At 39.3% G+C, this 14,743-nt stretch overlaps 1 protein-coding gene across 1 annotated transcript in view; it reads left to right on the forward strand.

Annotated features, from left to right (window-relative positions):
* The window catches only part of LOC128661629 (serine/threonine-protein phosphatase 4 regulatory subunit 1), a gene marked incomplete in the record, with an annotated part of 255,897 nt that overhangs the window by 211,787 nt on the left and 29,367 nt on the right, over positions 1 to 14,743 (forward strand). The window contains 2 exon segments of the mRNA XM_053715861.1: positions 3,947 to 4,440; positions 10,675 to 10,853. Coding sequence (XP_053571836.1) covers positions 3,947 to 4,440; positions 10,675 to 10,853 — 673 coding nt within the window.

The raw sequence follows: 14,743 nt of genomic DNA on the forward strand, positions 1-14,743 counted from the left end.
ACAATTGATATTCTTAAATCCCACTGTTGTCTAATTTCTGCGATTCATATCCCAGGTGTAGACAATTGGGAAGCGGATTATCTCAGCCGTCATACTTTGCATCCTGGGAGTGGTCTCTCCATCCAGATGTGTTTTTTCAGATTGTACAGATGTGGGGTCTTCCAGAAATAGATCTGATGGCTTCCCATCTAAACAGGAAACTTCCCAGATACCTTTCCAGGTCCAGGGATTCTCAGATGGATGCGTTAGCAGTTCCTTGGTCTTACCAACTTGCTTATATTTTTCCGCATCTAGTTCTTCTTCCAAGGGTGATCTCCAAGATCATAATGGAACAATCGCATGTGTTTCTGATGGCACCAGTATGGTCTCACAGGTTTTGGTATGCGGATTTTGTCCCGATGTCCAGTTGCCAACCTTGGTCACTTCCTTTAAGGCCAGACCTTCTGTCTCAAGGGCCGTTTTTCCATCAGGATCTCAAATCTCTAATTTTGAAGGTATGTAAATTGATTGTTTAGTGCTTAGTCATAGAGGTTTCTCTGACTCGGTGATCAATACTATGTTGCAGGCTCATAAGTCTGTTTGAAGGAAGATTTATCATCGGGTTTGGAAAACCTATATTTCATGGTGTTCTTCTCATAAAGTCTCTTGGCATTCTTTTAGAATTCCTAGAATTTACAGTTTCTTCAGGACGGTTTGGATACATGTTTGTCTGCAAGTACTTTGAAGGCACAAATCTCTGCTCTTTCTGTTTTACTTCATAGAAAGATTGCTTAACTTCCTGATATTCACTGTTTTGTTCAGGCTTTGGTCCGTATCAATAATTGTTTTGTATCTTCCGCCTGAGACCCGCTTTTTGTATATACCGTTTGGTCCGTATCAAGCCTGTTAAGTCTATTTCTCCTCCATGGAGTCTTAATTTGGTTTTTAAGGTTTTGCAGGCTCCTTCTTTTGAGCTTATGCATTATTTGGATATTAAATTACTTTCTTGGAAAGTATTGTTCCTTTTGGCTATCTCTAATGCTAGAGGAGTTTCTGAATTGTCTGCTCTCTTGTGAGTCTCCTTTTCTGATTTTCCATCAGGATAAAGCTGTGTTACAGACTTCGTTTAAATTTCTTCCTAAGGTTGTGAATTCTAACAACATTAGTAGGGAAATTGTTGTTCCTTCCTTGTGTCAGAATCCTAAAAATTTGCTTGAAAAATCGTTACACTCTTTGGATGTGGTAAGGGCTTTGAAATACTATGTTGAGGCTACTAAAGATTTCAGGAAGACTTCTAGTCTATTTTTTGTCTCTTTTCTGGTTCTAGGAAAGGTCAGAAAGCCACTGCCATTTCTTTGGCATCTTGGTTAAAGCTTTTGATTCACAAAGCTTATTTGGAGCGGGTCAGTCTCCGCCTCAAAGAATTACAGCTCATTCTATTAGATCAGTTACCACTTCTTGGGCTTTTAAGAATAAAGCTTCAGTTAGTCAGATTTGCAAAGCAGCAACTTTGCCTTCTTTGCATACATTTACTAAGTTTTACCATTTCGATGTATTTGCTTCTTCTGAAGCAGTCTTTGGTAGAAAAGTTCTTCAGGCAGCTGTCTCAGTTTGATTCTTCTGTTTATAAGAAGAACTTATTTTTTTTCTCAGCGGAAATAGCTGTTTTTATTTTATCCCTCCATCTTTAGTGACTCTTCTGTGCATTCCACATCTTGGGTATTTTATCCCATACGTCACTAACTCATGGACTCTTGCCATTTACATGAAAGAAAACATAATTTATGTAAGAACTTACCTGATAAATTAATTTCTTTCATAATGGCAAGAGTCCATGACGCCCACCCTGTTTTTGGTGGTTATATTTTTTGTATAAAAGCACAATATTATTTTCCAGGTCATCTTTTTTTGTATGCTTTTTTACTCTTTTTTTTTTTTTACACCTCACTACTTGGCTATACATCAAACTGAAGTATGTGTGTGGTGGGAGGTAGGTGTATTTATAGGCATTTTGAGGTTTGGGAAACTTTGCCCCTCCTGGTAGGAATGTATATCCCATATGTCACTAGCTCATTGACTCTTGCCATTATGAAAGAAATTAATTTATCAGGTAAGTTCTTACATAAATTATGTTTTTCCTCCTACTCGTTTACTGTACTCACACATTATATACCATTTTTCTTGCCATTAAATGGACTTTCTAAAGATACCATTATTTTCATCATATCTTATAATTTACTATAAAAAAATTATAAAATATGATGGAAAAAAAAGGAAAGAAACACACTTTTTCTAACTTTGACCCCCAAAATCTGTTGCACATCTACAACCACCAAAAACACCCATGCTAAATAGTTTCTGAATTGTCCTGAGTCTAGAAATACCCAATTTTTGCATGTTCTTTGCTTCTTTTTTGTGTGTGCAAGTTATAGGGCAATAAGTACCAGTAGAACTTAGCGATGGTTACATTGGAACACTGATATCTGTCAGAAATCCCTGAATAACCCTTCACATGTATAAGTATTTTTTTTTAGTGGACAACCCAAAGTATTGATCTAGGTCCAGTTTAGTATATTTCATGCCACCATTTCACCGCCAAATGCGATCAAATAAAAAAAAATCATTAACTTTTTCACAATTTTAGGTTTCTCACTGAAATTATTTACAAACAGCTAGTGCAGTCATGGCACAAATGGTTGTACATGCTTCTCTGGAATACCCTTTGTTCAGAAATAGGAGACATATATGGTTTTGGCATTGCGTTTTGGTAATTAGAAGGCCGCTAAATGCTGCTGCGCACCACACTTGTATTATGTCCAGCAGTTAAGGGGTTAATTATGTAGCTTGCAGGGTTAATTTTAGCTTTAGTGTAGAGATAAGCCTCCCACCCGACGCATCTCACCCCCTGATCCCTCCCTGACCCCCTCAAACAACTCTTCCCTCCCCCACCTCACAATTGTCACCGCCATCTTAAGTACTGGCAGAATGTCTGCCAGTACTAAAAAGGCATTTTTTTTATTTTTTTTTATAGTTATTCTGCAGTGTTGAATCCCCCCTCTACCTAGTTGCAGCCATCTTGGGTACTAGCAGCTGCCTGCCAGTCCCCAGTCTGTTAAAAAAAAACAAAAAAACCCCCCTTTTTTTAAATAAATAAAACCCCAATTTTCTGTAGTGTAGCTGCCCCCCCTCAATACCCTACCCCCTCCCAGATCCCTTTCCAAACATTTATTCCCCCCCCCCTCCAACCCTTACACGTTTCTGTAGTGTAGCGACCCCAGTCCCACCCGCTCCTGCGCGCTCCCACCCACCTGCGCTTCCACCCGCCCTCCACTACCGCCACCATCATCCGGCCTGAGAGGAAGTAGACCAGCGATGGGCCGCCCACCCGCCTCCATGCTATGGCTCCCACCCACCAACGATCGGCACCATCGCTGGCCGATGCAGAGAGGGCCACAGAGTGTCTCTCTCTGCATTGGGGTCTAAAAAAAAACGGTATTGCAGGATGCCTCAGTATCGAGGCATCACTCCAATACCCTGAAAACGATCAGGATCGCTTCCAGCGCTTGAAACCCCAGAGGACGTGTCAGGCATGTCCTTGGTCATTAACTGACACCCAATGTAGGACGTGCCTGACACGTCCTTGGTCGTTAAGGGGTTAATATAACCATTTTGGCTGTGAAAAACTGGGGAATGGGTAATAAAGGGGATTTTTTCTATCTTTAAAAAATTCAAATTTTGGAATAGTCCGTCCCTTTAATTTTCACACACAGATCAGCAATTGGTTAGCTGAAGATGAGTGTTGTGTTGCAGTAGGATAGACAACTATGTATTACCATTTAATGTCTTCACTAATCTATCTGATTAAAGCGGCATAATAAGAGCAATCAAAATATTTTATTATATAGTTTGAAAAAGCACAAAATTGTACTGTGTGTTTGCATTCTAAATGTTTTTTTTTCTTTATCAGGATAACTGATCAAAACCTTACACAAGAGAAAGTAAATACTGAAGAAAATTTAGCAGAAGACCTCACTACAGACCGTAGCCTTGTTAATTTTACTGTGACATTAGAAACTAACCTTGAACATGTAACAGTATCAGAACTACCCAGGGACAGTAATCAGCAACCAGACTTTCTTTCCCATTGCACTTTACCTTTGGCATCACCAGCATGCTCCAGTGAATCGGGACAGAGCCCACAAGATACAATATTACATGAGAGTCCTCCTCCTGAACAAGAGCTCTACAACTCATTCCATTTCTGGAGAACGCCAATACCAGAAATTGATATTGAGCTCGAACTGCAACACTCACAAGCTGAATCACTCAGCCTTGACAATCAACATGTTCCTCAGAAGACCACATCCCCTGGCTCTCCTAATATTGCCATGGCCACAAGGAAGGAGCTGGAAGAAATGTTAGAAAATCTTGAACCTCATATAGATGATCCTGATGTCAAAGGTAAAAGCTGGGGGATATAACTTCTGTTTATTTTTTATTTATTTTTCTTTTAGTAAATTTGGTTGTTTCCCTGTCCACAAAACAGTGTAAAATGAGCTGTTTTAGGAATTGTATAGGTTGCATGTACACAATTTAATCAACAATTTACCATGGTAGTTGCCTTTACTGTACTGTAAAGATCTAGATGTATGTGGCATTTTTTATTATTTATTTAAGAAGGAAATATTTATTGCCTAATGTGTTTACCTTATTGAATGTATTTTAGTATATATTTGGCAGAAATTCTCAGTAGAACTGACAGCGTACTCAGGCAAGCAGAAGTTACAAGTTCATTATATTAAAAGCTAAATGCAGGCATTTCCATATCTTGGTTTATATCCGAACTAATAATTACTGGGTAAGTTCATTATGTCCTCTAGGAACAATATCCAGAATGTCACCACTATCTCCATACCACCTTAAGGTGGCTCCCTTTAACAGCTCACTCTCTATCAGTGTGTGGAAGACTAGGGAAGGCATTCTGAATCTAACTTCTAGTTATTATGGCTGGAGTATGATGAAGGCACTTCAGACACATTGGAGGAAAGTTAATCAAGCACACTTTTTAGAGGCATTTAAGAGCAAGAGCAGGCAAAATAAAGTATATTGCAATGATTTCAATTATTTAAACATTAGTCAGGGAGATTAAATGTCTCTTTTAAGCACCATAGTAGATATTAAAGTGCCATAAAACATTTTGAGTTATGTGCATATTATAAAAGGGTCAACTGATGTAAAACAGTGTGTGGGAAAAAAAGTGTAAAAAAGCTTCTAAGCGTTGTAATAAAATTTCCAAAAATCTGAAAATTTACTTACACTTTAGTGTTGCCTAGTTTAGCCTGCTCCACTCCCCCTTATCAGTCTTTTACTCCAAACCTTTTAGTATCATGTAACAAAGTGTGCATATGAGGGTAATTACTTATGCAAACAAGGAGGGACAGCAGGTACTAGTTTTTGTTTCCAAGAGGCTTACTTGTTTCCATGGGAATAATGTGTCATGCTTTGTGAAAGCTTCAGCATTATACTGTGCACTGCTTTAGTCAGGTACCATGTGAAGCTATGGCATGGATAGCACCTTCCATATATGCCAAATGCCCAGGGGGAGCTTGCTGCAAACAAAACTATGCCTGAATTAAAGGGGTTAATGTAGGATAAAACAAAAACCATTTTGCAGGTAAGCTTTGGCTGCATTATAAATTTACAAACTTATGTTCATACTGTTTTATGTCCCTTTAAGGTTGTCTAATTGATTTACAAGCGTGAGATTTTAAAAACTGCTAATCCAAAAGTTCTAGCGTTAATTTCAATTCTGAGGCTTGTATTTTAAGAATATTGGAACTGTAACATTGCTTAAAACCATCATGCAAGAATTCCAAACACAGGATATAGTTTAATAATGTCTCTAGAAGCATAAACTACCTGCAAAATATATCCCAGACTCTATATTAAACTGAACAAGTAAACTTCTTCCTTGCTTGGAGCAAAAAATGCAGTTGCTGGATTGGAATATTTAACTGCTATATCTTTAGCCTTTCCTAAATCATACCACCAATATTTACTGCTATGGACTGGGATGAGCTAATGGCCCCTAATGAAGAAATGCTTTTTTATCATCTAAGGTGGTTCTATTGTCATTTATGTGAGCAATAGGAACCTTGGAGGCCTTCGCCAGGGTGGAAGAAATTATTTTAATTTTGCTTTCTTTTTTTCTGATTCTGCAAAGTATCTGAAGTACAAAAAAACAAATACAAAACAGTATTATAATGGGAGCACTAATATCTCAATTGCCAGAATGTCCATTCCTATATACACAGGGGTGTCCAAACTTTGCTCTCCAGAGGTTTTGGAACTACATTTCCGATGATGCTCAGCCAGCATTTTATCTAGCTGAGCATCATGGGAAATGTAGTTCCAAAACCTCTGGAGAGCAAAGTTTGGACACCCCTCCTACAGCAACACTCTCCAAACAAATAGGGTCTCAGTATCTAGATCCTCACTTTAATCCAACTAACTGCTTGTGGCACACGGCAGCTTTTTTTGTAATCCTTAAGTGGTAGTAGCCATAACATATAAATAAACACTCTATATAAAAAAAACTTAAGTTACGTGTTTCACAACTAAAATGTTGCTGTTTCTTTAGACTTTGTTTAATTATCCTGAATACTATACCATGAGGCACTTTTTCTTTCTCCGTATCTTAAGTTTTGGAGATTTTGGGTGAAAAACATAGACCAGTTTGAAGTAGACGTGTACAAATATTCAGGATTGGATATTAAAGTGAAGGTAAAGTTTCATCTATTATATTGTTTCCCCTGTAAGTACTCTAAAATTTAATGGGACTTTAATTCATGATTTTTTTCAAATCGCTATATTTATTTTGTTTTTAACGTTTATTAATGCTTTTCTCAACAATGTTAAAACAACCCGTTTTTTAGGGGTTTTTTCTAACCCAATTGAAACACTGGCCGTTAGGCGGCCGTCATATTACGTCACCGCATTGTTGGACTCTATGCGCATGCGTTGCCTTCACTTACTCTATGTTTAAAGCAAAGCGCTTTCCAGTATATCGCATGTGCAATACGGATTCCCCTTAAAACATTAGCTACATCGTATTTAGTTACAACCTTGCAACAGTATCTTGGGCTGCAAATCGAATGGACGATGCAGTGTGCGCAAATTGTCGAGAACACGCTTTTGAACTACGTGTAGAGCGGGTGGGACCGCTCTATACGTCAGAGTCTCAGCAAGCAGGAAATTGATGGAGGGAGGAATAAAGAAGGGAAGAGCACGTAAAAACAAATACTTTTTTTTCCCCATTTTATATATATAAACTTAATTAAAAAATTTGGCTATCGGACTGTATAATATATAAATAATCTAATAATATGCAAAAAAACAGAAAACTTTACCTTCACTTTAATTAAAAGGGTCACGAAAATGGCCATGGTCTGTGGCATTCAGATCTTTCTGGCATTGAATTTATTAGGGAAGAAAAGTGCAGCATACAAATATTTTGGATTTGCACGGATATTTGTATGTTGCACTTTTTTCCCTAATAAATCTGGCAAAGCCAAATGCTGCAGACCATAGCCATTTTCAGGATTTAAATGCATACAGAAAGAGAAGCGCTCTACCAGGAACTAACAGCTCAGTAGCTTGTTCTATGGCGAGTTAGCATAAAGGAGCAGCCTCTTTTAGCCCTATTGTGTTTTTCACAGAGGAGAACTTTCCTGAAATATAACAGTCTGATCCGCCTGGTAAGGTCTGGCAACCAGACGATTGTTTCTGCCTTCTGTGGACCACCTCAGCGAGGTGTAGCCACATCCCTCTCTAAGCACATTGGGCAAGGAGTCCATGTCTGGTTTCCCCCATCACCATTACGAATATTTCCCCAGGGTCATATTACAAATACATACATCCGGGGTGGGGGGCTGATAACTCCCCTGCCATGCACTAAACGCTAGTTATAAGGTGCCTGGGCATATCAGAATTGTCTGGGGAATCGTCACTTATTCCTAGAAACTTGGGAGTGCTAGACAATTGCAAGGATGCTGAATAGGGTTAAGCATAAAAAAACATTTTAATCTCTACTTTCTTAAGGCCCAGAAACCCCAAAGACCCATTATTTGAAAGGCAAATGCCTGCTCTTTCAAAGATGTGTTAATTGGGGTAAAAATAAAAATTTAAGAAATTTATATAAAAAGAACACACACTTTTGCAGGGTCAGGATCTTTAGTCACTTAAAGGGACATAATACATCAATTTTCATATAACAATGTAATTGACACTACTATAAAGTATATAAACTTTTAAGAACTTACTTAGAAGCTCCCAGTTTAGCACTGTTTATGAGGTTAGGCTGGGACACCCACTGAAAGGGGCTGAGAAAGCGGGGGGGGGGACTGACCCTCCCCCACCCCCTGCATATGAAAATACCCATTACACAAGCAGGAGTCTGTAGACATCTGATAGTTTGGGGCTTGGTTAGGAGTCTGAAAATCAACACTTTGTTATATATAAAAAAAAAAGCAAAACTATACATTTGTTTCAAAAACACTACCAGATGGGCTATATAAATGGATAATCTATAACACATTTATGCAAAGAAATATCCAAGTGTACAATATCCCTTTTAAAATAGGTTATCAAATGGCCTATGACACCTTAGACCTTTTTTTTTTTTTTTTTTTTTTTTTTTTTTTCCTTTACAGATTTTCCTTTACAGATTTTCCTTTACCCTGCATCATGTGACAATCACAAAATGCATATAATATACACTGTGAATTCACTGCTTATAAATATACAACACTATCATTACTTTTGTTCAGATGAAACCAAACAATAGAGTTCAGAACATCAGCTAAAGACCGTGCAAGCTGCAGGAGGGAGACAATCCAAGAAATACAAAAAGCAGCTGCACATGTCCAAATCTTAAAGGGTAGGTTTATTGGGTACAGAGAAACCAAAAATCACAACGTTTCGGGACTCTGCCTTCAGTCATGTGAATAATTTGGGTCCCAGACAAGTGCTGCTGCTTTTTGGATTTCTTCTATTATTCAGATGAAGATTGCCTTGTATTTTGGGACATGAATGACCTTGCTAGGCAGGATCAGACTGATACTCTTCAAAAGTTCTCCTCTGTGTAAAGCACAGTTGGGCTAAAAGAGGCTACTCCTATGTGCTAACTTGCCATAGAACAAGCCACTGAGCTGCTGTTCGTCCTTGGTAGAGTGCTTCTCTTTTTGTATGCATTTATATTGTGACCCTGTGGAAGTGCTTAAAGGGACACTCAATTCAAAATTCAGATAGCGTATGCAATTTTATACTAATTTTAATTTATTTCTGTTATCTAATTTGCTTTGTTCTCTTGGCATCATTTGTTGAAATGTAAAACAAGGTACACAGACGAGCTTAAAGGGACAGTCTACTTGTTATACTGTACTTAATAACCTTTACACATCTAAATTTCTGTTTGTTGCTAAACCCCTGCAAGCTGCCTTTCTCTCAGAGCATTTTTATAGCTTTTCACGGCAAGACACTGCTCGTTCATGTGTGCCATATAGATAACATGCTCACTCCTGTGGAGTTATTTATGAGTCAGCACTAATTGGCTAAAATTCAAATCTGTCAAAAGAACTGAAATAAGGGGGCAGTCTGCAAAGGTTTAGCTACAAGGTAATCACAGAGGTAAAAAGTATTAATATAACTGTTGGTTATGGAAGACTCGGGAATGGGTAATAAAGGGATTATCTATCTTTTTTTAAATTATAACAATTTTGGAGTAGACTGTCCCTTTAAGAGCATGCATGTATAATATTATTATAAACATAATTTAATATTACTATAAGTGCCTTAAAATTACATGCTCTATCTGAATCGTGTAAGTTTAATTTTGACTTTCCTATCCCTTTAACTACTTGACAAGGATGGAGATTCTCTGGATGAGGCTGGCTATCTTGATCCATTTCTTCAGTACTACGAAAACAACAACCACTTGTGCAATCTTGCCTGTTTAACTATAATGATTGTTGATGCATGTTTTGCCAATAATATACAATGAATTTGTTTCTGTTAAATCATAACTTGTAACATGAGCAGGACTCACTGCTGGACATTCGTTTGTGAACAATTGTCAATAGTGACAATCCGAGTACACATAAAAACCTAATATGTGCACATGGCTTGCAACACTGCTCTGCATTTTATGTATTACCTGTTAAGGCTGATTATGACTATTATAATGTGAAGGGAAAACAGAGATTGTTATGTGCAACACTTGTTTTTTCTCCAAGAATTGTAATCAGAATCAATAAAAAAAAAAAAACTTTACCCTAAAAATATAGCTAACAGCTATGGAAGGACAAAACACTGACCGGAAACAGAAGTGTATATATAGGAAGGGGGAGCAGACATGTTAAGTCTTGTTGGCACAGTCTTATTATTATTATTATTATTATTATTATTATTCTTTTATAGAGCTGGATGCCTAAATATGCCACTTCTTTGAGATTGAAGAAAATCTATAAGTTGTTTTGGTTTTTTTTGGGGGGGGGGGGCGTGTTTTTTTGGCAAATGTTTATTAAAAAATATTAAATTGTTTGAAATGCCAGCATTATTATTAGTAGTAGTATGTGATTATCAGGTATGTAATTTATAGTGAAATGTATTCATGTTTAATATGCGGGTTTATTGCAGCACAAGTTGATGTTCTCACAGCAGCGCTTAAAGCATCTAGCCTACATACTCAGGAAGAAACCAAACCTTCTCACTTGAACAGAGAGATTGTGTACCGCAATGACTTCATTGAAGGAGGGCTGATAAACTGTAAGATCTCCCGTGAAGGCTCTGCACCTCTGATCAGTGATTCTATTGAGGTAATAATCATAATACCATCTGTTTTGTGCTTTTTTTTTCTCTCATTTTCATTTTGACTGATTTCTTGGGGTTTATAAAGGGATGTGGAAAGCTATATTTCTCCAACATTGGTGTGTCCGGTCCACGGTGTCATCCATTACTTGTGGGATATTCTCCTCCCCCACAGGGAAAGGCAAGGAGAGCACACAGCAAGAGCTGTCCATATAGTCCCTCCCAGGCTCCGCCCCCCCAGTCATTCTCCTTGCCGCTCTGAACAAGTAGCATCTCCTCGGGGATGGTGAGGAGTTTGTGGTGTTTAGTTGTAGTTTTTTATTCTTCTATCAAGAGTTTGTTATTTTAAAATAGTGCTGGTATGTACTATTTACTCTGAAACAGAAAGAGATGAAGATTTCTGTTTGTGAGAGGATTATGATTTTAGCAGCAGTTACTAAAATCGTTTGCTGTTCCCACATAGGACTGTTGAGATGAGAACTTCAGTTGGGGGAAACAGTTAGCAGGCTCTTCTGCTCAAGGTATGACTAGCCATATTTCTAACAAGACTGTGTAATGCTGGAAGGCTGTCATTTTCCCCTCATGGGGATCGGTAAGCCATTTTCTTAGACTCAAACAGAATAAAGGGCTTATTATGGGCTATAAACTGGTAGACACTTTTAGGGGCTAAATTGATTGCTTATTTAAGTATTATATGCAGTTTGAAGTTGAATTTCACACTTTTATAACATTGGGGAACGTTTTTAGCACCAGGCACTTGTTAAGACACCTTCCCAGTCAGGAAGGGCCTTTCCTGAGCAGAGCCTCATTTTCGCGCCATTACTGTGCAGTTAATTTTGAGTTCAGTACATGCAGCTGCATGTGTGAGGGTCTGGAATCCACTAAAAACGTTCCTAGAAGGCTTCATTTGGTATCATATACCCCCCTGGGATTGGTGAAGTTGCAGCAAAGGCTGTGGCTGGGACTGTAAGGGGGTTAAAATTAAAAACGGCTCCGGTTTCCACATTTTAAGGGTTAACAGCTTGAAAATTGGGGTGCAATACTTTGAATGTATTAAGACACTGTGGTGAAAATTTGGTAAAGATTGGATAATTCCTTCATAGTTTTTCACATATTCAGTAATAAAGTGTGCCCTGTTTAACATTTAAAGAGACAGTAACGGTTTTGTTTTAAAACGGTTTTTGTGCTTTATTAACCAGTTTAAGCCTGTTTAACATGTCTGTACCTTCAGATAGATCATGTTCTGTATGTATGGTAGCCAATGTGGTTCCCCCTTCAAATATAGTGTGATAATTGTGCCATTGCGTCCAAACAAAGTAAGGACAGAACTGTCACAAATTGTAAAGTTGCCCAGGATGATTCCTCAGATGAAGGAAGTAGACATAGTTCTACATCATCTCCTTCTGTGTCTATACCAGTTATGCCCGCGCAGGCGACCCCTAGTACTTCTAGCGCGCCAATGCTTGTTACTATGCAGTAATTGACGGCAGTAATGGATAACTCCATAGCTAATATTTTATCCAAAATGCCAGCATTTCAGAGAAAGCGCGATTGCTCTGTTTTAAACACTGTAGAGCAGGAGGGCGCTGATGATAATTTTTCTGTAATACCCTCACACCAATCTGAAGTGGCAGTGAGGGAGGGTTTGTCAGATGGGGAAATTTCTGATACAGGAAGAATTTCTCAGCAGGCAGAACCTGATGTTGTGACATTTAAATTAGAGCATCTCCGCGCATTACTTAAGGAGGTGCTATCTACTCTGGATGATTGTGACAATCTGGTCAACCCAGAAAAATTGTTCAAGATGGACAGTTCCTTGAGGTCCCGGTGCACCCTGATACTTTTCCGATACCTAAACGGGTGGCGGACATAGTGAATAAGGAGTGGGAGAAGCCAGGCATACCTTTTGTCCCTCCTCCTATATTTAAGAAATTGTTCCCTATGGTCGACCCCAGGAAGGACACATGGCAAACAGTCCCTAAGGTCGAGGGGGAGTTTTCTACTCTAGCCAAGCGCACGACCATTCCTATTGAGGACAATTGTGCTTTCAAAGATCCTATGGATAAAAAATTGGAGGGTTTGCTTAAAAAGATTTTTGTACAGCAAGGTTACCTCCTTCAACCTATTTCGTGCATTATTCCTGTCACTACAGCGGCGTGGTTCTGGTTTGAGGAACTGGAAAAGTCGCTCAGTAGGGAGACTCCGTATGAGGAAGTCATGGACAGAATTTACGCACTTAAGTTAGCTAATTCCTTTATTTTAGACGCCGCTTTGCAATTAGCGAGGTTAGCGGCAAAAAATTCAGGGTTTACAATTGTGGTGCGCAGAGCGCTCTGGCTAAAGTCTTGGTCGGCGGATGTATCTTCCAAGACAAAATTGCTTAATACCCCTTTCAAAGGTAAGACCCCTTTTGGGCCAGAATTGAAAGAGATTATTTCAGTCATCACTGGGGGAAAGGGCCATGCCCTCCCACAAGATAAACCTTTCAAGGCTAAGAATAAGTCCAATTTTTGTTCCTGTCGCAATTTCAGGAACGGACCGGCTTCCAACTCGGCAGCCTCTAGACAAGAGGGTAACGCTTCCCAGACTAAACCAGCTTGGAAATCAATGCAAGGCTGGAACAAGGGTAAACAGGCCAAGAAACCTGCTGCTGCTACCAAGACAGCATGAAGAGGTAGCCCCTGATCCGGAACCGGATCTAGTAGGGGGCAGACTCTCTCTCTTTGCTCAGGCTTGGGCAAGAGATGTTCAGGATCCCTGGGCACTAGAAATAGTCTCTCAGGGTTATCTTCTAGAATTCAAGGAACTACCCCCAAGGGGAAGGTTCCACATGTCTCACTTATCTTCAAACCAAGTAAAGAGACAGGCATTCTTACATTGTGTAGAAGACCTGTTAAAGATGGGAGTGATACTCCCAGTTCCAACTGTGGAAAAAGGTCAGGGGTTTTACTCAAATCTGTTTGTAGTTCCCAAAAAAAGAGGGAACTTTCAGACCAATTCTGGATTTAAAAATTCTAAACAAATTTCTCAGAGTGCCATCGTTCAAAATGGAAACTATTCGAACGATTTTACCTACAATCCAGGAGGGTCAATTTATGACTACTGTGGATCTAAAGGATGCGTATCTGCATATACCTATCCACAAAGATCATCATCAGTTCCTAAGGTTTGCCTTTCTGGACAAACATTACCTATTGTGGCTCTCCCATTCGGACTAGCCACTGCTCCAAGGATTTTCACAAAGGTGCTCGGGTCCCTTCTAGCGGTTCTAAGACCCAGGGGCATTGCAGTGGCACCTTACTTGGACGACATCCTAATTCAAGCGTCGTCTCTTTCAAAGACAAAGGCTCACACAGACATTGTTCTAGCCTTTCTCAGATCTCATGGGTGGTAGGTGAACATAGAAAAAAAGTTCCCCGTCTCCGTCAACAAGAGTCCCTTTCTTGGGAACAATAATAGATTCTTTAGAAATGAAGATTTTCCTGACAGATGTCAGAGAGTCAAAGCTTTTAAACGCTTGTCAAGTTCTTCACTCTGTTCCACGGCCTTCCATAGCTCAGTGCATGGAAGTAGTAGGGTTGATGGTTGCAGCAATGGACATAGTTCCTTTTGCGCGAATTCATCTAAGACCATTACAACTGTGCATGCTCAAACAGTGGAATGGGGACTATACAGACTTGTCTCCAGTGATTCAAGTAGATCAGAAGACCAGAGACTCACTCCGTTGGTGGCTGACTAAGGATCACCTGTCCCAGGGAATGAGCTTCCGCAGACCAGAGTGGGTCATTGTCACGACCGACGCCAGTCTATTAGGCTGGGGCGCGGTCTGGGATTCCCTGAAAGCTCAGGGTCTATGGTCTCGAGAAGAGTCTCTTCTCCCGATAAACGTCCTGGAACT

This window comes from Bombina bombina, chromosome 5 (assembly GCF_027579735.1).
Source record: "Bombina bombina isolate aBomBom1 chromosome 5, aBomBom1.pri, whole genome shotgun sequence".
In the NCBI taxonomy this organism is placed as follows: Eukaryota; Metazoa; Chordata; class Amphibia; order Anura; family Bombinatoridae; genus Bombina; species Bombina bombina.